Source organism: Larimichthys crocea, chromosome VII (assembly GCF_000972845.2).
Source record: "Larimichthys crocea isolate SSNF chromosome VII, L_crocea_2.0, whole genome shotgun sequence".
NCBI lineage: Eukaryota > Metazoa > Chordata > Actinopteri > Sciaenidae > Larimichthys > Larimichthys crocea.
The window spans coordinates 23910711-23933754 of NC_040017.1; the positions used below are offsets into that span (position 1 = coordinate 23910711).

General features: G+C 43.9%; 1 protein-coding gene across 10 annotated transcripts in view; it reads right to left on the bottom strand.

The window, feature by feature from the left end:
* The window catches only part of robo1 (roundabout, axon guidance receptor, homolog 1 (Drosophila)), a 306786-nt gene that overhangs the window by 62550 nt on the left and 221192 nt on the right, over positions 1 to 23044 (bottom strand). Inside the window, exon 1 of one of the 10 annotated variants that reach the window (XM_027280238.1) lies at positions 904 to 960. The exons of the other annotated variants lie outside the window; for them this stretch is intronic. Coding sequence (XP_027136039.1) covers positions 904 to 946 — 43 coding nt within the window. The 5' untranslated portion in view covers positions 947 to 960. Of the gene's footprint in view, positions 1 to 903; positions 961 to 23044 lie in introns of those variants that run through there. 10 annotated transcript variants of the gene reach the window in all.

Here is a 23044-nt window from a genome sequence, read left to right on the forward strand (position 1 = left end):
AGGCAGGAGAAAATGCAAGAGACTGTAAGATGCATGTTCTTTTGTGTGCGCACGCTTTGTGTGCGTGTGTGGGGGGTGGCGGGTGGTGTCAGTAGAAGTCTACGTAAATGCCTGTGCGCATCAGTTCCTCTTGACTTTTTCTGCAGCAATAGCAGAACAATGGTTAATTGGGACCAATTTAGATAAAGTTTCATAATTTAATTTAGTATTCTTTACAGCATTCAGTCATTTCTCAACAAGAGCAGAACCGAACAGACGGGTGAATGTGGCTCGGGCAGATAGAGGACTTTCTGTGATTCTTATGCTAAGTAACTTTAAAAAAAAAACATCCCACTTTACCCATTTCTGTTTAATGTGAAGTTGAAGATATAATCAATTATTAATTATGCAAATCTCCTTTTAATTTGATTATTTTGCATAATCAGCTGCTGTGTTATGACCGGGTGAAAATTTTAATAAGGACAATCACGGATTTGCTGCTGCAGTAGCCTGCAGGAAAAAATGGACAAACAAGAGCTGGGAACGAGGCATGATCCATGGTCACTTGTGTATAACAGTTTAGTGATGAATCCATTTACAGTTTAGCCTTAATAAAAGTCCCTTTAACTTTGCAGCACCTGCAGCTCTGGACAGCTCATCTAGCTAATGTTAACAAGCCAAACAGGAGTCGCTCTCCATGATAAATCTGACCACAGCCAGTGAAAAGCTCCTTCGAACAGCCTTCCCCTTATGACAAATGAACAGGCCTGCAAAAGTCCTTGAAACATGGGGGTTACTAGGCAATGCCACAAACCTATCTGTCTCAATTGTGTTCAATGGCCTGTGATTTCTATGGGTCCATGCAGGAATGTGTGTGTCTCTGTGTGTATATCCTAAAAAGAATGAATGCTGTGAAGCCATTACCTGTCTGAAATGGTGGCCCAATTATGACAGTCTCCTTCAGCATGCAGCCTTGCAAAACCAAACTCCATGAAATTGATTACCCGCACACCTGGACCTCATTTGTGACTCTACTTTTCTCGCTCTCTCCTGTCACTGGCTCTCTGCTGGGCCCTGTTCATTTCCTACTGAACAGAAAATAAATGCCTTAAAGATGCATGCATATAAAAGAATGGAATATTAAATCTTAGACACCAAGGCAACGATTGTGTTGGGAGACAAAAATGCAAAAAGAATTAATTTTTGCTGAGATGGGGGAAACAATGGCTTTTTCAGACCCATTTGAGACAAAGAGAGGGTGAATAAGAGAGATAGAGAAAGCCAGAGAAGAAAGAACGAGAGGGCAGGAGATGAATTTCCTGATAATGAATAATCACCTGGCTCACAGTGTCGCCCTTCCTGCTATCATTAGCAACCCTGACTCTTTTATTCCCTCATTCTATTCTGTATTCCCCCTTTAAAAAACTCCCCCCTTCGCTTCAGATTGACCTCCTCCATTAAGCTCAAGGTTACTGGGGCGGGCACAAGGACATTCCTTTGAGAGAAACAGCAACGCTTGGCTGCCACTAAATAAATAGAGATGTTTTATGGGCGCTGGTGACAGTAAAACTGTATGAGATGACAAATCTGCCAGTTGGGTTATTCTGAATACGCACAGGGGAAATATGTTTTATTGCTGAAGTACGGATGAATACTAAGAGGTTTTACAACACTTAATCATCTTTCAAAATATACAACTGTATCTGGATTTTTATTCACTGAGAGATAGGGAATGGTGGAAATATCAGCCCAAGAGTTTCACTGCACAAATATAAAAAATATACCAGCAGCCAGCTGAAAGCTAATGATGATATTTCAATGTTCAATTCCCCCGTCCAGCCCCTGCCTTTGGTCTTAGCACCTCTACTGTGCGTCTCTGTGGTGTTATAATGAGCTCTCAGTTCTCAGTGACTGATCAGGCAAGGAGGTGGATGTCGAGGGGGGGAGAAAAGACCGTTGTCTGACTCCCTCACAGCTCCTGGAAAAAAAAGAAAGCCTATTTGTGTTCTGCTGTTGACCTCCGTCTCTCAGTGTGAAAACCTCTGGGGACTCCCTCTGCTCTCCATCTCTCCATCCTTCCGCCTGTCCATTCCTCCCTTCATCGCCGACTGCCCGGTAGCTATGCATATCTGCTGATAATGTTACAAGGCTTTTCCCTCACAGGGATGCCTTACGGGGAAGCGGGATGACAACACAGTCAAGTCAAATTGCACACAGATGGCTTATATCGCTGGCTGTTTCCAAGTAAAGCCCAAATGTTGAGTTATTTTTCTCCGGATTTAGGTTCTTGACTTTTTTTTTTTGTTCTTAGATGGACTCCAGGAACTGTTTGAACTCCCACTCAGTGGGCTGAAATGCAACATACCCGTTGTGCAAAGAGTATACGGGTACACTACACCGAAGAAAACAAGTACTGTTAGTAACGGAACAAAAACTGAATGGCAGCCGGTGGTAGGCATATACTATAATGAGGGAGAAAATGACTGTAATACAAAGTTTAGGGTCGGAATGTGTCAGATTATGTGTGTGTGTGTGTTAGGTAAGACAAGTAGTCACACAGTGGTGGGTCCTACATAGCAGTAGCTGGTGAGTAAGCCTGGCATTCGTCTGACTGCGAGGCGACCTCTCCTGTCTCTCCTGACTGTTGTTTTGCATTCTTCATAATTAGAAGCGCCCAAGCATGCCAGGCATTCCTAATAGAGGTGTTTTACACTAGCGGCTGACACCATCACTCAATCCGAAGCCAATGGTCCTTTCCCAAAGGTCAACAGCTCAGCCTTCTGCCTCCTTCTAGCTGCCTCCTTCCCAGAGATGGGGGGGCCCACTCGTCAGTGTGACAAAGCCACACACCTCCTTCTTTTGTTCCCTCCCTCCTGCCCTACCCCTGTAAACCCCGACAACCAACACTAGTGCTGGGTACTAGTTAATCCAAGGCTCACTATAGTGACGGATGACTCCCCTGCTCCCTATACCAATGAAGATGGATGCTAAGCATGAATTATTAAGGGCCAGAGCAGAGCAGAATATTTTGATATTGAACCCCTTATGAATAATTCCAGCAGGGCTACCCCAAAATGAATTACCCTGTTCTCTATGTGCTGCAGGAGAAGATGCTGCTCTTTGTCTCCAGGGGTTCAGGTAGTGGAGGGAAATGTTGGATGCAATATACTGAACATAAAAATCCATCTCATACTGATATATTTGGTACTGTGAGCAAGTGGAGTGAAGCCTGAGCTGTGTGGTGTGTTTGGACAGTGCAGGATTGTATATTCCCTTTGATCCAGTGGTCAAAGACGGGTCCATAGAGAGTCTCACACCGGGATGAGAAGTGTATGGAATGCAGAGGGGGCTGGAGACAGCAAATGATTGGGATGCGAGGGTTGGGGTTGCATGTCCAATTATCTTGCAGGCAAGGAGAAAAGGGAGCTGGCCAATTAGAGGAAAAGGGGAGAGACCTCTTCCACAGACCACCAGTCGTAGTATACACCCCCACAGAGAGAGACAGACAGGCAAGCAGACAGAAACATACCCTATTGAGACATATGAAAAAAGAGAAACTGAAAAAAGGTCAAAAAGAGGGTGAAAGACGGATAAATATATTTCTCTAATACTTTCTCGAGAGGCGAAGGAAAAGAAAGGATGTTTTTTTTGTGTGTGTGAAGGAGTAGTGTTGCTTTTTGTGTATCACCTCAGTGTTGCCTGAGTTTATAATGATATATATAACTGAATATGATGGGTTCATGACAAAAACATCCCTATTTTTGCATGAGTGAATCTGGGTAAATTCGTATATTTCACCTGTTTTTTAATTTCCTGGCAAAAATTCACAACATCAGTGTGTGGGTTGCCACAAAAGAACATACTCTATGGTGGAATATAATTACCATCCAGTAAAGTCGATCAGTTGACAGGCAGCTCAAGAAAAAAAGGATGATTATAACCTTAGAGGAACTGCAGCCAGCCAAATCCTGACTGAATAACACTTAATAGGGTTATTACTTAATAAATAATGTCATGTATCTACCTCTGCAAAAGCTCTCTGTGCCGCTGCCAGTGTTCGTGAGGTTTACTATAATTTACAGAGAGGTTGACTATAATTATGCTCCCTCTTAAAGAAACTTGTCAAAGAGACCGGGGATTGAATCCAGGGGGGTAAATAAGGAGGCAAACAAAGTCTGCTTTTTTACTAAAACAATTCTATGCTGTCTTTCTCGGGTTATGTCATCCCCTGTCAAGTGGAAAGATGCTGTTTTAACGAGTATTCCAGCACATCTAGAGAGCGGAGACAAATGGAACAATTAAGAACCATCCATTCTCACTTTCTAATTAAGTGGGTCAATGCCTTATTGACTTTCAGAACACATAATTGCTCAGGTTAACAGTATTTCAACTCCTTGAATGTCTTCCGATATAAGGTAATTTGATTTCTTGTTTATTTAACAGTTGGAGATTTAGTTAAAAAAGTTTGTGCTGGATTCTCAAGATTAAAGGTAAAGATAAGTACAGAGGATTATTCATTTATAGTGCACAGGCATAGACATGAGAAATTGGACTAAGTATTTACTCGACTAACTTAGTCATTCACCCTTAAGCATGATTGAAGTCCCAGCAGTTCTAGGAAAGCCTCATGTTCCAGTAACACTATCAATATTTGTGGTAACTTGTAAACCTGTGGCCTTATTTCACCATTTCCCAATAATTTGATTACTTTCTTCTATCATTTCTATGCCCTGACAATACAGAGGGATTGCTCACTCACTTCAGGAATGTCTGGTGACTTCTCAATGTCTCATTTAAGTCTAAGCAAATTGAGGGGTTTTGAGCTAAACGGCACTGCACCCTGTGGCCAAGTCAAGTCCAAACAGCGGATTTTGTCGTTTCAGACCAACTGTATAATTTCTGACACCACAGGAATGAAGCCACAACTCTAAACTGAGACAATGCTCACTTGCTTTGAAAGAAGAGCAACGCTGTCCTCAAGTCTGACCCGCCGTTCTACTATCGTACACAACGGTACTGGGAAAAACTGTCTTTACCGCAATCAAGAGTGTGGCATTCTCTCTCTAGGCACATGCATTGCAGATTATCATCTGTTTTCAAGACTGGCGGACATGCCCAATCATCATCAAAGCAGCAGCCTCCATTTCTGTCCTGCAGGAATGCTCCTCTCTGATACGGAGAAACTTTTAGGTTCTGCAAACAGGATATTAAAGACTTTAGTCCTCTTGTCCTACAGCTGGCTCCCAGTACAAAGGCTCTCGCAAGCCAATAATTAGCCACAGGTCCATTTCACACGCCTGCCTTGACTCCTGACCTTTTTTACTCACCACTACTTCCTGTGAGCATATTTAGGGTCCTGTTGTAAATGGCCCTTTGATCAGGGAGCAGCACAGATGTTTAATACATGCAAAGCCATTAGTAGTTCTTTGTGCCTTAATACATCATAATTTGGAGTTAAGCAGACAAAGGTCAAGAGGGCACTCTGCTCTGACCTGGAAAGGCCCTTGGCGTTTCATCAGTGGTCAGTCTTTAACAAGCCGAGGCGAGCCACTGTGCCGACTAAGAGTGGGGTGGCAGAGGGCTGCTTGCTGATGTGCGAAGCAATACAATTTACCTCACATCAGAGCAGGAATTAGAATTAAATGGAAAAAGGATATGGTCATCAGTCTTTTAGCCCCCCAGACCCACTCCTTCTCCTTGCATAGCTATTTCCACGGTATGTGCATAATTGTGCTGAATAGAAGTCAAGCAGAGGATGAGCAGAAATAGTGTCCGTCTTTCCGTATAATGCATGAAAAGAATGTTTAGAGATGGTGAGAAATGAGTGTTGAGAAAATGTGCATGTGGTCAAACCGTGTGAATACTTTTGGGAAGACTTCCTGTGATGTGCGGACTCATCAACTGTGCTTTTTTCTCCATCTGTCCACCCACTCTATCCGCTGGCCTTCTGCTTCAGTCTAACCTATCTTTAATTCTAAGCTGTGGCTCTGAAAAACCACATGAGTGACATTTTACCCATAACATAGTATGAGGTACATTTCCATACAATATAGAGAATGTGGTAATACAAACGGCACATTATGAGCCCTTTAAAATAAAGACTTTAATTATTGCAGGCGCGCAGATGGATCCAGGGTAAATCATCAAAGTAGCAGCAGTTTATTCAATGTGCTGATGTGGATATCAAAAGAAGGCATCAATAAAAATGAACACAAAGTCTGAAAGCACATTATGAACTCTGCTTTAAATAAATCAGTCTATTTCTTCGCTGTGGCAAAATAGCTACTTCTCTGTCAGCAATTACGAAGCTGCACTCAGAAACATTCATCATCAAAAACTATTATTCATGTAGAACCAAATAGGTCTAATAATTCCAGTCCCTTCCCAGACACTCAAAGTTTTTATAGTGTCTATAAAAACTTGAGACAGATAAACAAGATGTATTAGCACAGTACACTGACTGAGAGCGAAGATTGGAGGGTGGCATCTGGACAGATTAAGATGCAGGAATTTTACAGCGCAGCATCTGTCTTTTGTGTCCTCGGGCTTAAAGAAGACCTCGGACTGTGCATCTTTCTGATTGTAATCTGCGGGTGACCGCAATCAATAAAGCCCTCTGTTTGCCAGATCAATGGAGGACAACAGTAGGTGAGAGGAATTTATCATGCTGCAGTGGTCTTGGGTGTGTGGGTACGAGTGTGTGTGTTACATAATCACCATGAATACTTACACACCATAAATGCTGAACAGAAGAAAGCCCCCCCATCGCCACTCATCTGACTGACAAGATGAAATGAAGGATGAACCGTTCCTCTCAGCAATCACACTCCAGGAGCTGCATCCATAAGCAAGGACATACAAACACACAAAGGCTAACATGGTTCTGCGGTTTCAAATATAATATATGGAACAAATGCGTTTTGTTCTAGTGTGTTTTCATGTTATTTGTGTTTTAAAAGAGTTAAATCAGATCAGGCTTGTGCATATTTGCTTGTGCAGACATTTACCAAATTTCCAAAGTCCAATCCAAACCTCAAATACTCTGAGTTACAAGCATTTTAAGCTTCTGGTGAGTGCAAAAGAACAACCAGAATGGTTGTTTGGCAAACAGCAATGAAGGGAGCAGTGTCCATCCATAAAAGGCTGGCTTCGAAGAGATGAGAGGAGAGAATGTAGGTTACTAATCCTCCCAAATTAAAGGCATAAAAGAGATTATGTCTACCAAAGCTCTCACTTCTAGGCCAGCACATTGCTATCCCCTCCACTCTCAGCCTGACTTACTTTCTGTGTACTCAGACAATTCTCTCTATCCCACTTAAAGTTTTAGAGAGCAATGCGAAAAAGGTAACATAAATCAGATGTGTTTCATTGAAACGTGGTGGTGAAAAGACAAAGACGTTACTCATGGGAATTTATGGAAGCAAAGTCCTAAATCTTGTACACAAACACATGTAGGCACACTGCCACGTGTGTGTCGGCACAGACATTATGCAAACTCGCCTAACGCCACCGTGGATACGCCGCAATTAGCATGATAAACTGTGGGGAAGACTACCATAGGAAAGACGCTGTTGATGATTTACCAAGGGAATATAGCCCACAGAATATGGTGGGTTCACTGGAATATGTGGGTAAACACTACTTAGATGCACTTAACTCCCTTCTAACACCTGTCTAAACACTGCACAACATTCAAATGGCTGTTTATGCTCGAATGCAACGCCACTGACCTTGCTTTCATCCTTGGGAGAAATTTTAAAATAGAAAAAAGCTCATCCAGCTCGTGCATATGTTTAACACACATGCATATTGACCTAGCTTCAAAGGCGAGCACTGTTTAGAAGCAGCTATTTAAGAGGAGCTTTAGCGTCGAAGTGTGGAAACAAACACCCTGCACTGACCTGCCTATTTTAAGACGTGAACTCTAACCTTTAGACAAGGACATGTCAAACTTTGAACAACGCTGACTCTTCAAGCCTAGTTTGAGAGCAAACCACAAAAACGGTACACTTGATCCGACTTGCAATTAAATCGACCAGCCATTAATCACACAGTAATTAAATCTGACTGATCAGTAAGCAGGATAAGCACTCTTTATCATATGTGGACCATATTTAAGGGAGTGAGAGAGAATGCCCTTCCAGTCTGCAGAGCACTGGCTTCATGTAATGCAAACCGCTCATGGTGAACAGCACACAGATGAGTGTAAATACCATCCAATCCCAGCTGTGTCTGCTCGCCTCACTGAAGGAGCAGCGGAGAGAAAACAGAATGCTAACAAAGAGCAGGGAGCATATAACCTGAAGCAGTGCTCCTCCAGCATGACGGTTATTTGCATGCGAGACAAACAGAAGAGGAAGGAAGGGAAACTACAGAGTGCAAAACGCACCATGAACCCACCTCTGTCCCAGGTAATGACAGAGCAGAGCTCCAAAATGAGTGGGTGCGTTGGAACATGTGGAAAGACAAGTGAGTTAAATGGAGAGAGAGGAGGAAGGAAGAACTCACAGACAGTTCTGCAGTTGTGTATTGCTTTTCTGACTTTTTATATCAAGAGGAAAAGTTAGCCAAAGTTTCCCTTGAAAAGAAACGTTCAAACGATCCTCAAATGTCTGGCGCTGTTTTATTGTAAACCTAATTATCACTAACGTATCTGTCATAGAATGAGGCCTCAAAGAGATGTTTTGTCAGAGAAAATACATAAAAGATGAAAAGAGCGGGGACTAGAGGAAATATTCACTTTGATGAGAAAACATTTATGCTAGTTATGGACGCCTCTCCCGATGTTGTATTTTCATTGCCCTCCCTCACGTTCGCCGAGATTTTAAGATCTTCTGGAATCTCCCAGATCTCTGCAGGCAGGAGGGCTGCTTTACATCCTGAGGGAAATGCATGATGGGAATGCTTTTATCCTTCCGAAAACGATCTCTCTCAGAATATAGTTTATCACAGCACCTCAGCCTTGGATACACAGAAGACACTTTGCCCCTGAAGAGGAGTTCAGACACTTCCGAGCAAATGGATCCGTTGGGTACGGGGGTATGGTAGCTGTGCAGGAAGACATAAATAAAAGTTTCTTTCTGTGAAAGTCATTATTTTTGATGATAGCAGGGCTCATTAACAGCAACACCATCATCTTATGTGATCATCTCTGCCCGTCTCATCCCTCACCCTCTCCTCCCAGCTTTTCGGAAAGGTTAAGAGGGAGGTGATTTGTTATAAGGAGAGGATTAATCCAGCTGTCTGACTCCCACTTGGCTGTGGGATTGTGCTGATAACAGGTGCCTTTGCGCACAAAATTGACATAGACAAATTAACGGTGCGTATACCCATTCATCCGATGGAAAGGTAAATTCAAGCTGTGGAAAAGCAATGCCACGGAGATTGATCTTGTGTGAGTCAAGTTGTTAGAATCTCATTTTAAAGAAATCAAACAGATAACAAACGTGTGTACCAGACAGACCAAACATGTTCACGCAACACATACGCAGAAATAGTCAAATACAGCACTGATACACGTGTCGTGCCACATAGCTCTACTAACAGCTCACAAACTTTGACGTGGAATCCCTTTATATGATAATTTTCCATGGCTGACATGCCGAAACCAAGATAAGCCGAGTCAGGATGACAAGATAAATGTGACAGGGTTTGCAGGAGACCACTGCTAGCATATACAGAGTTTATTTGGGGACAGTCTGGCGTGAAAGTGAGGATACAGCCCAATGATCCTTCCTTGTTCCAGGTGATGGCTTTGGCTATTACATCTAGTTTCATTACAGCAGCAGTTGACATCCACGCACAGCGGGACTGCAGCGGAAGCATCCTCATACAAGTGATGGAGAGAGAACAGCACTTGAGTCTTTCATTTAATGTCTTAGAATCATTTTTAGAATCATTTAGCAAGAGGCTTTGTTTATCAGAGGAAGGTTCACTGGGCACACATGCTGTTTTTGCAATGCAATGCTTCATATTCACACCTGGGACCTGACAACAGTCTGTGACTATTGGCCACTGACCAGCTTTTGTAGCTGGAAGTTAAGCAAACCTCAAGAGCAGCTGTTAAGAAATGCGTAGAGAACGAAGGAGGCGGTGTAGTGGAAACAAAAATGAAATTGGCATGCGCACGGAGGTAAACTCGTCTGCATTCCTGTGGAAGACTGACGAGATCAACCTTGGTAAAGCAAGCCAGAGACGCTACCTTATCCTCATGTTGATGGGTTCACAATCCCAGCTACGCTCTGGTAGCCAATCCTGCCACCGTAACTTATGTGAGGGAAACCACAGCAGGTCATCTACTGTAGCCAGCGTGAATTATAACCCATTATGGATAACTCATCCCCGTAGTCTGCTATAGTAAAGATAGTTGAGGTCACTAAGGCGACTCTGGCGACCGCTATATACACATCGGTAAATATAGTTTAGTGATGAAATAGATGATGCCCAGAGATAAAAGGTTAGTCTATTCCTCAGAGTCCATGAGCCTGTATTTACTTTCATCAGTGGGGTCGGCCATCAGTGTGTTTTTCCTGTCCCTGGGAGACTTAGTGACTTTGCTAAAGGTAAGACATTACAGTCAGGAATAATAGCACGACTACAGGGGGGCAGGAAAACTCAAGGATCTTTTGGTGATAGATGAAGAGTCTGTCAAGTGCCAGAGAACACTGCTGATATGCAGCTAACTGCAACCAAGGGGGAGCAATTAGTTATAAGGAAGTACAATCATTCACACTTACCTGAAGATAGTGATTAAGTATCTTTCAACACTGCCCGTTTTATCTGGGAGTGTGTGTAGATGTGTATGTGTGTGTGTGTCTGGGAGGAGGGTGCATGAGAGAGAGAGAGATTGAAGTAGGGGGAGAGGTTGCACACACATCCCATCAGACTTTGAGGTATGGTGATGAAGTGTGGCAAACAGACCTTATTAACACAGAGTAAAGCTCGGAGGCCCTGCTCGGCCCATCTCCACCTAAACACAACAAAACAAACAGGGTGACCCCGCTTTAACCCTGGCTCTGTCCATCCATCACCCAGCAGCGCACACACACACTAACGCACAACTGAAGGCCATATCTGTCTCTCTGCATTGTCGACATTAGGCCTACCCTGTGGAGAGATTCATGCTGCTTCACTCCATTAATAGTTCCAGCTCTCACACACACACACACACACACAGTTCACACCGTGAGCAATCTAACAGCGCTCCCATATTTGAACAGGTTCATATGATTTTTTCATTTTTAGTAAGAACAGCTTTAAATTGACAGCAAACTGCAAACTTTTAGATTTAATGGCTTTCCACCTGCTCGTTAACAGAGCTGGAACAGTAAATGTGTGCGGCACAAAAAAAAACAAAAAAAAAAGCTTTTTCCTTATTTCCTGGAACATATTTTGACTGTGAAAATGTTCTTTCCAACGTTTACCAGGAATCTCTCCTAAAGATCGAGAGCGAAAGCTATAAAAAGGACTATCTTTGACAAGCGGTATTACTGCCAATATTCCCTCTGCTCTCCTTGACTTTGGTTCTCTTTCTCTGTTTATTATACTTTTAAACTGTGGGTATGAAGCAGGATGGTTGGATGGTACTCGAAACACCAGACAGACAGATAAAAGATAAGAGCTTAGACAGTCAGACGTGGTCAGTAAGGCAGAGGAAATCCCTATCATTTGTCTAAGGCCCTGCAGACGTATGTTCAAGCTCAAGTCTCGACCCCCCTATCTCCCTGTTCGCTTGTCTCTCACTAGTTTAAGGTTCATGTGGAGGTGAGGGTTCCTAACTCCCCTCCCTTTCCAGTGACCCCTTGCTCCCTATGTGTCTCAGTGCAGCAGACCCCCTCAGGGATCGACCTCTTTCCCCTACAAACAAAAAAAAAACACACACACACACATATACACACGTGTTGCTTTTATGTGCACTGCAGGTGTTGCAACACACCGTCAAGCATACAAATTCCCAGCACATGCACACAAACACACTCAGAACACCAACAAAAGGCCAGAAACAGACCAGGGTGATGGTTAGGGAATTGTTCCTATTCCAAGAACAAAAAGAGGAGAAAGAAAAGAGAGGCGCTGACATTGCTCTTACTCTGTGTTGTTCTCAAGTTGGAAAGACCTCATTTGACAATAACTATGCTGAGCCCAGTTGAAAAATAGCCCTTCTTACTCCAAGCCATTGATGCAGATGGCAGGTACGGTCTGTACCCTATTGTTCAAAGTAGATTTAGAGGATTTAGACAGCACTCGATGTTCCAAAACCTTTCAGAGGATGTAATTAGTGTAATTTGATCTTGAATAGGGCAACAACAGGAGAAAAACTAGTACTGCTGCTTGGTGGGAGGGCTTTGCAGGGCAAGGGGCAGACCTGGGATGACCCTGTGACGCATCGAGAGGTCTATCAGTCAAAATGCCAGAGTGACTTTAAATCACCAAACATTTCAACCTGTCTCCCAACACATGTGTTGAAGGATATTTCACAGTGTGAAATGACAGGTCATGCGTGTATTCCCACTTACCGCTCACCCGTCACCTCCGCAAACATATCATGGTTTTCTCGACTTTTCAACCGAGTAGTCCTGGTAAATACAGAGCTCTGAAAAAAACTAACTCAGCAACTATTTGTGTCTTTGTCACTGCCCCCATGGGAATCGACTGCCACTGCCACTGATGGACTGATAAATGTGTGTGTCCTGTGTGTATTCATCTCGAAATAGGAGTGCACGCTGTTCGGCTACCCTCTGCGCACACTGATAATGTTATGCAGGGCAGAGGCGCTCAATCAATTTCCATCATCCATAATCAATAACAGACGGCACACAGTTTCCTCATCCATGAAAATGTGATGTGTGTGTTATTAACCATATACCTGATGACATTGCAAGCAGAGAGAGCATTGTGCCCCGACCCAGCTGCTTCACCTCTCAGTGCCCTGGCAGCACCCCTGGGCCTGCAGTGGTAATGAGAGGGCAAGGGGACAGGCAGCTATGGGTTCACCCATTGAGCAAGGGGGCAAGGGGGTTAGGCGAGGGGGGCCAAAGAACACGCAGGCCTTAGATGCATACTAAAAAGGCTTCAATTGCAAATTCCATTGCTGGCATTTTTTGTCAGTTCCATCACCGCTAATAAAATTGCCCTGTGATCCAAAAAACCCTGCTGAGCAGAGAACATCTACAGGGAGAGTTCTGCATATCTTAATCCCCACGTCAAAGGCAGCACATCTGAACAGTAACTGTTCTTGTCACCTTTAGTGGGGGAAGGTTGACAGGAGGAGGAGGAGGAGGAGGTTTCTTTTCATCGTGGACAAGTGGCAACAGAAAGATGATACCGCTCATTTGAATATTTTAACATAAAACAATGAATTCAATTTATATTTAATGTTAGCGTACAGATGTTTGAGATGGCAGGAAAGAGAAAGAGAGTGTTATGTCCTCAACTCCTGCAACTGCAGTTCATTCCCCCACAGGACTGTGGGTTAAGTGACAGCTTGGGCCCATCACTAAGATGAATGGTTCTGTCCTACACAAGGCCTTTTAATTAGCTCCACAAGCTGCCTTTTATAAAGAGCACAGGCACACACACACACACATACAGAAATGCACCCGCACACACGTGGTATTATGCACATGTGTGCACAAACATGTGCCCACAAGCAAATGCAAAAACACATCTATGAAAATACAAATTTTGGGTTTTGGTTTGATGCATTTTTTAGCGGGGGAAAAACTATTTTTTGTCGCAGTTTCAAAACACACAACAGACAACAAATACCTTTCATGAACCCCAGCAACCCCATCTATGTGTAACCAAAAAATGTGGGCGTTACAAGTCATTTCCGCTGGGTGAGATCAATCCATCATTTTAGTGGTAGAAAAAAGGGAGGGGGGTGGGTAGCATCGGTGGATTGGGGGTGGAGGCAACGGAGGGGCGAGCGAACAGCCTGGCAACCAGACGGGTACCATCAAGACCAGGACAGGAAGCAAGAGATCACACTCCTCCTCCTCCTCCTCCTCTGGCTCCCTCCCTTCTTCTCCTCCAAGAATCTTCCTCCACACATGGTTGGGAATGGAGAGCCCCATCCACCATTAGAGCGTGGGTGGGGTTATAACAGGGCCTGGGAAGGCTACAACGAACCACCAGGGCTGTTCCAATTACAGAGTGACTGATACCAGATGATGAAGCTTGTGGCATCTCACATTAACATCCACCATATCCGCAGCATCTGCCCAGATGAAGGGCTATGGAGGGACACTGAGCCCCACGCACGTACAGTACCATCCAATTAGTGGGGCTGCCAGCTACCCAGCATCATGTTGGTGGGTGGAGGAAAGAAAAGAAAAAAAAAACAAAAAAAGGAAGACTGCCTGGACGGGGCTCTATCAAACCCGAACCAATGAGCGAAAGGAGCTCTAATTGTGCCCTTACACTTTCATCATCTAAACTTCTTTGTTGGACTGCATCGTACCGGCTGTTAAAGTGAGGAAGACAAGGAAAGTGACAGTCACGGAGAAAGAAACAGAGAGAGAGACATCACTTTTTTAAAATTTGATACAGCCTAAGATGGTCAGTGAAGTGCACATAATAGCTTGATCTGTCCTCAGGAATGTTCCCCTTTTCTTCCTCCTTACTATACTCGTTCAACCACACACACACACACACACACATACACACACACAGAGGCACACACAAAACACGCAGACAATAAAAGCAGTAAAGGGGCTTACAGTACATCTGTCACACTGCTGGAGCAAACACTGTAGTCTCACAAGACACCACCAGCTGTTATGGAGCCTGACTCGAGGTTTGTTTATAGCCCCATTGTTTTCTCTGCCCTGTCTTTCGCTCCTCAATTTCAATTTACTCAGATACACGCTAACACAAAGGAGGGCAGTGTGTCAACGCCCACAGGCCTTTGAAGTGCAAGCTGAATGTTAGTTTAGACATCTGAGAGCAGCTTTACAGTGAGCCCGCTCTCTCCCCTCTGTCTGCTCTGCATTTATTGCACACATTTGGTAAGATACAGGACACTCAAGAGTATGAGGAAAGGGGTGGAAAACACTCAGCCGCTCACTGCCCAATTTGACTGTCAGCTGACCCAGGCTGTATCATTCCTGCAGATATGAAGGTACAACAAGAGCGAAGAGAAAAAAAAAAACCAAGAACACTTGGCATGAAATGAGATCTATATTGAACACCTCTGCGTGGTATGTCCTCATTTCCTAACCTGCTCCCCGTGGAAATAAAATAATTCTTTATCAAATCTACTTTAAATACTGACAGTGCTACAAATCTGTCAGATGCTCGGTGAGTAACTGCATTCCATTCACTCAATCCTGACGCTCTTTGCCTGCGTGGAAAATGGTCATAGCTGCCGGGCAAGTCAAACAGATTTGATTTCACTCATATCTAGTAACAGTACGTTTTTCTTTCTCCTGCGCTGGCTGTAACAGAATATGCCTTGTTCCCCCTTGGCCTCGGGAGAAATCTTCTGCCTAGCAGGGCTAGAGATGGACGGAGAGAATCCTGACTGGCTGTGGCTGGCGGCGGGTCTGTGGGGAGCGGGCTCATCAGCAGAGGGAAAGAGGGATGGATGGATAGCGAGCATAGGGAAGAGGGGGGAAATCAATAAGCCGGCCAAGTGTATCGTTTCTTTGGTGTGAGCCAGTCCAAATTTCCCTTTTCTCCCTTCCCATAAAGGAATGGTCCACAGCACTCCAATCACAGAAACACTCAAAAAAAAAGAGAAATCTGGAGATAGAATCGGGAAGACAAAAAATCCAATCATACACCTACTGGGCAGACAACTTCTCTTAGTTTTGAGGCAAACAGCTCGTCCAACCTTATTATTATGAGAAGGTTCTTTCTTTACAGGCTGAAAGAGCCATGAGGTACTTCTTCAAACAAATCCATATACAGTATTCTCCTAAGAGGGATTTACTCATTTCACTGAATAGACAGGCTTTCTCTAGTTTCTTTTGTTTCCACACATCAGCATTTCTTGTCAAGTTGTCTCAGTATGCTCCTAATCCTTCTGTATCTCACTTGTCAGTGTGTGGAAAATATAAAGTCCTGATTATGATAAAACTCCTGAGGGATGACAGTAAAAGATAGCATCCCCTGACAAATGCACCGTCACCTCTTCAGAGACAACTCGGGAAAACAGACAAGACAAAGAAGAGCTCTTTCTCCAACTTAAGACAAGCTGGAGGCAAAATATATCACGCAGCGGTACCACCCATGTCAGACAAATCCTGAATTGCAATTCCACTTGTTAGTCATGTGTTCAAAGGGCATCTCTGTTACCGCAGTCATCAAGAGAGAATGCATTAGTCAAGCCGGCATTAGGACACTTAACCTCTGCCAACAAAGTCAGCAAATGGCCTAATCGATTCCTTCAGATCAGTAAAGAATGACAAACAATGGCCAACAATCACCGTGAGCTCTGTGTTGAGGGCAAGGCCTAAAGCCTCTCCCACAAGGTCAATATTGGAGCCACTCTAGCCTGATAAGGACCCAATGAGAGATAAAGAGAGGGCAGAAGTGCTGAAGAGTTGACGCTGCGGTACTTTCCACTTAGCCTGATTCATAAAGAAGATGACCTCATATCCTGTTTATGATTGCCCATCCATAGATGGTCTGACTTGGGCTGAAAGAGCTTTTATTTGATAAAACATAGAGGGGCCATGAATCTGCCCAATACAACCTAGATCTCAAAAATCATTCATTCTGACTCATGTCAACAAGACCATGTCACTGTTTTTCAAGCTTCATCTATCTGAAAGGGCCATGTATGATGAAAGGACAGCTGTCATAGTGGGGGACCGGCATAAGTAGTGTGATGACAGAGCGATGCCGAGAAAGAAAAAAAAAAAAAAAGAGGTCATGTAGCTGAGGGGCACTTAAGAGCCGTGGACCAAGGGGGCCAGGATATTGTTCGTCAACACGACTAACCCCACAGGGCTCACGGAAAACAGTCTGGCTCTCATTTAACCTGTCCGTGTCTCTCTAGTTGGAACTACAGTACAACAAACATACCAGCACTTAAAAATGGATATCCAAAACAGAAAGCGACCAAAAGAGGTCAAATGATATGCTGCAGGCTTCATGTACAGTATAATAGGTAATTAGGTTAAGATTATGTTGATTATAATTGGATGATTCAAACGATTATTAAGCCAATTACCAGATTATGTAATTTACACATCCATAAAATGAAACTCTAATGATCTTCAGGGAGCGCTGGGTAATATATGCATGTTTATGCTGTATGTTAAATACAAAATAATTCACATTAGATGTTTATCGGAGCACCAACTGCTGCTACATAAACATAAAATATATTGTGTGAGTTTAAGTAAGAGAATTTTATTGTGTTAAAAGTCCCCCGTTCCAAATAAGACCCAGTAAATCTAGCCTGTTTATCAAAGTAAAAACCCATGTGTGAACACTCTCTGCTTAAGGGAAGTGACTAATATAAGAAACACAAACTGTTTTTTAAACAGCAGCCTCGAGCACTTCCAAAAAGAGCTACATTCACCAGATATGATACATGTAACCACAGCAGACCGGCTGGGCTGTTAAACATAAGCATGCTATCTGCAGTTCACTGACATTTTCCTGGCAATATTTCTGGGAATATATGTTTCAATTTTCCAGTTTTCACTCACTGCTATTTGAAGCCACCAATGTGTGAATTGGCTAGCATAACCTGAAGTCTACAAAAAAAAAGAAAGAAAGAAAGAAAGGAAATGTTGAACAAGCCAAGAAATTAAAATCAAACCTAGACAGTAGCAGAGGAAAACGTGGCAAACACTGGCATGTGTCTTGTCGGTTTAGAGTAACATGCAATCAACTTATTTCTCTTTTTCATCTTTTTTTCCCCTGACAAGGGCTTGCAAACAAAACCGTCTCGTACGAACAATAGAGCCATGATTGTTGTGGGCATAAAGTGAAACTTATCTGTCATGTAGCCCCCTTCCAGTATGCAGCACTGAAGCCTTGAGAAGGAAAAGAAAAGCCAAAAAATGTCCCTCCGGTACAATGGCCGCCTTTGTCAAACTGCAGGCTGATACATAGCAAACAAAATGGTAAATGTTTGAGCAATGAAACTGAATCCGTGTTCGTTGCTCAAAGCAAGGCCTAACCTGCTCGGTTCTTTGGCAGGCTCTGTATGTGTCTTGGGAGAGCAGAGGAAAGTAAAGGAAAGCATTTCAATGCTTTACAAAATACCTAGCTTTTATCAATTTAAACGCTTTCAATGATCTGCCTTTTCATTCAGTCAGAGGGATTGCTCGAGGCGTGCATTTTTTATTGCTAACCAGATGGACCTACAGTATTTCCACATTTGGTCCTCTGGTGACAAACCTATGTTTGACTTTTTGGTTAAGGTCATGTGCTCTGTTTGGATTTGGGCCCCTGGTTTCAGACTGCCAACACATACAGCACATATCCATAAGTCACTCAGCTGGCTTACTGAAGGACTGAAAGCAGCGAGTGTTTCTTCAGTCCAAGCGAAGAAAAAGCTGAGATGATGGAGGCACAGGACAGATAATGACTACTTTTACTGCTTGTCAAATCTATCTAAAGGTCCCCTACATTTGTATGATGGCCCTCCAACATGAATGGACTTTGATATTTATATGAGGAAAGCCAGACCATTCCTCCCATCCCATGGGACGATGATTTGGTACCGGTCTTTGACATACTTGACCAGTTTCAGAGCTGTGGCAGTGTTCACTCACCCACTGAGAATATCCAGATTTATCCTCTTTCACAAAATCTCAGGCAGGGATACAAATTACATGTGACATCACATTGTAAAGACATTGAGCAGAACATCGGCCTGGAAGGAGGGATGGACCGGAGGAAGGAGAAGATGAAAGGAGGCATCAGGATGTCACAGTGAGTCTATTGTGGATTTTTTCAAGACCCAACGTGCCCTATTGTAGAGGGAAATCAACCATGCCTTCCTGTGCATGCCGGGTAATGAGGGTGTCCAACCAAGCTAACAACTATCATCCAAACACACACACACACACACACACACACACACAGCCAAACAGACGCACAGATACATCGTCAAGACATTTTTATTACTGAAAACAGCTTTGCTTAGTCTACCTACTCACAATGTATAGTCCTGGTCCATAAATAGATGCAGCCAAATGGTACAACATAAACTTAAGACAGGAGTTGTGTCCCTCAGCAGCATCTGCCATGGAGTAAATCTGCCCACAGCCTGCAGCTGTCAACAGGAAGCCCAGAATGACCTCCACACACACAAACACACTCACACACACACACACACATACATGCTCCAAGAGTCAAACACACCACCAGTCTTTCATCTGTCCATGATTGGCCCAAGTCCAGCGCTATATATCTGTTCCACTCTCGTATACCGTAATAGAAGATAATATTCAGTCTTGGTCAGCACCCCTCCGGGTTATTATTACAGTATAATGGAATTAGTGAAATAAATTCTGTCAGTGCACTGATGGAAATAAGCAAATGAAGAAGTGCTACTGGACGTTTTGTAAACACATGCTATATTTAACTCCAGTGCCAGCCCACATACCCCGTAGCACAGCACCGACAAATGCACGTTCTCAATGGAGGGGAGGGCTTCTGGTTTTCGTCAGTGCAATAGCTCCTTGCACCTCAAGTGCTGCGCCAAGATTGTCAGTTTGCTCAGATTTTCCCCGAGCCCGTCTGTCGGAAAATTTACAGGAACCTTTTATTTTTTTTTTTTAAAGTTTGTTATTTCATGAGCTCACAGAGTGAGTTTTTGCTGAGAGGCTTGTAAATGTCTTTTAGGACCTCTGATTATCAGGGGGACTGTAAGTACCTCAGAGAGTGGACAGTAGCAGTTTTCAATAATCTATCATCGAGAAAACAGAGTGCGAGGAGTGAAGTAACCATGTGTATATGTGTGTAACCGCCCACACTTCAGCCTACATAAGGAAGCGTCATGTCATGTTTCATAATGTTCCATTTTTCCAATCATATCATGGAGAAAGAACAGGCTGCTGCATTATTTACTGTACAGATGGGTTTGAGAAAAATGTTTGTAAGTGACAGCTGAAGCAACGGCTCTGTACAGATCACATCTTTCATCAGTCTTCATTAAATAGACAACTGAGCTGAACAGAGTCAACACCCTTGATGAAACAATAGGAAGAGAAAACATGTACACATACACAACCGCGCACCCCTCGTGTGCACTCACAACACACACGGGTGCAGTCAATACAGACCAACAGCAATCCATTAACAGTAATGAGCATATACTAGTCAGAGGGATCTCGGGGTCTGACAGCGGTAGAAAGATGGGGGGTGTGCACCCTGTTTCAGTGCCAACCTGCCATCTGCGCCCAGCACTGGCTGAGTTAATGAGGGGATTAGGCCCACATGCACAGCCCTGGGACACGGCCCCTACCCTGCCACCAGCAGGAGCCCACCAAGCCAGCACTTTAATACGGAAAACATGACAGAGGCAAGGTGGGCTACTGCACACATGCTGAACAGAAACCCCACCGGCAGACGACGTGCAAGGGCATGTGGGTTGTCTGTTTGGCCATTCCTTTATGGATGAGATTGTGCGTTTGAGTGTGTACCTGTGTGTGCAAGGATGCTTGGGTGCATTTGTGTTAGGATGCACTAATAAAGCACTAAAAATCTGAACATGAGGCGAGCTACAATGAAGTGCTCGGCACAGGGAACAGGGGGGATCAGAGGGATCCTCTTCTCATCTGGCACAGACAAAAGAGCTGCTTGATTAAAAGAAACCAGGAGGCAAAACAAATCTGTTCACCTAGAAAAGATTAATATGAAGAGAAAGCGACAATCTGTTGAACAAAGCAGGAATATGTTAGTGGCTCCGTTAGGCAGTGACCCCAGCCAGCGCTGGGAGCACACCACTATTTACACCAAACATGCCATCAGCACAGCCAAACTACCTCTTGAGACTGCATGTTCTGAGGCAGCCAACCCTTTTACACAGGTCCACAAGGAGCACAGGAGCCCTCAGGCCATCATGGCAAGTAGCAACACTTTTATGTGTCACTGGCTTCCTCCTCACGGCCATCGCCACCTCCACTCAGCTTACGAGGCCGAGGTGAGGTAATGTTCTGCAGCAGAGGAGGTAAGGAGAGGACGACAAATGCCAACAGGACACAAGATACAATTGCTTTACAAAAGGCTGATTACAAAATAAATGAACAGATAAATTAATAAATCCAGTGACCTTGGGTGCAATTAGCCCTTAATTACTCCACACTATGTGCCCTGGGAGATACATTAATTAAAAGAGGATAATAGAAAGCAACAAGGGAGGCTTTGTGTGGAAATACCTGCCAGCAAAAAAAAAAAAAAAAGATCCACCATAAGCATCTACCATGGAGGTTTTTGTGTGGACGCTCAAACCTCATGAAGCTTGTGATTTATTTTCATAGGTTTGGGAAGTAATGAAATGTGAAATCACAAAAAAACACTAATATGCCACCGGAAATGCCTGACATTATAGGTATTATCCGCAAACATCTACCAGCTCTCATGTTGGACATTTTAATTCAAACCTTTCATGCCCAATATTGCCTCCTGACCACAGTGAGGAAACTTTAACGATTAGGCAAATTGGGTCTTGGCAAAAATGTTAATTCGCCCTGTCCCCCCTTTTCTGTCCACAAACTGCTGCTGGTTGTGCTTCTGCAACAAACATGTCCTTGCCTTCTTTCTCTGCTTTGCAGCTGTGGAAAAACCATCATTATCCTGCCCACCACCCACACTACACTTCTCCCCTGAAGCAGAGAAGAGCGAGGGAATCCAGTCAACATTCGCCATCCAAAAGTTTCATCCAAAGATCAGACGTAACCATAACCTTTAGCATTTGGACCACGATCTTTCTTTTTCCTCTTTTTGCCGTGTGAAGCAACATCAGTCTTAAGGATTAAGTGTCAGTCTTCCCATAAAACTAAAGGACAATTGTGTTTATGTCTTGACCGTCCTTTTCTCCTCCCCCTGCCCCCTCCGTCTGTCCGTCTCTCCACACCGGCTGATCAAGGCCCTGGGAGCCCCGTAATAACAGTCTGTTTAGACACTCATCACTGATTGTCAATTAGAGCTTCTGTCTCCTGTGACCCCCAACACAGAGACTTTAAGGAGCTGTTGACAGGCTCAGTCGTCCCTACCTGGTTAGTCACCGTACTATTTAAAGACAACGTCACCTTAAAACATCCACAAACTGCTGAGTGTCTCCAGAGCTGCCGCAGAGACAAATGGCCACAGGAACAATGTTAGCAGCAGGAAACTAATAAACATTATTGCACAAAGCCAAGGCCTGATGGCTGAATTCAGTATTTGTTCAAAAATAAAGAAAGAAATCAAATCACTGGCACTCGCAGATATAGAATGAGTCATCACTATTTAACCAAAGCCTAATAAAGAGAAACAGACCCCAGAATACGCTAAAATGGAATGAATGGCACGGCTTTTCTGGGCCTCGTATACAGCCTATCAGACCACTCGCGGGGCTGGAGGAACATTGTCCAGCGGTGGTGTTTTATTGGAGGCTTGTATTTGTTAATGTGTCTAGGCTCCTGCACTGTTGAGAGAGAGAGAAAGCCTAACAGAGAGGCTGTTGTGCATGGGCCTGGCTGGGCTCCACTGTCCCCTCCAGCCAAACTACCATATTCACACTTTTTTATAAAGCCTTATGAACTCGGGGCACTCTGTGTGGTTGAATAGTCACTCTACCTCTTCACACACAGAGTACTTTTTTTTTTCAGTTCACCGTGTCAGCTGGGCTGAGAGCAATTGTTCCAGTGAGAGTGCTTTTGCTTTATTTCCATCACTTTTTCTTGCCCAGCCTTCCTCTGTGTCTTTCCGGGCTGCTGAATAGCTGCCTACACCCTCTCTTTCATGGTGCCCTCACTGTTGCTGGAACAGTGACGCCTAGGCAGGACCTGGGTCTTAAATAAGGGCTCGAGGCCTGACACATGTGGCCTGTGAACTGACAGCAGCTTTGTGAGGCAAGGGGGTGGTGGGAGTTGGGGGCCAGGGGCCAGGGACA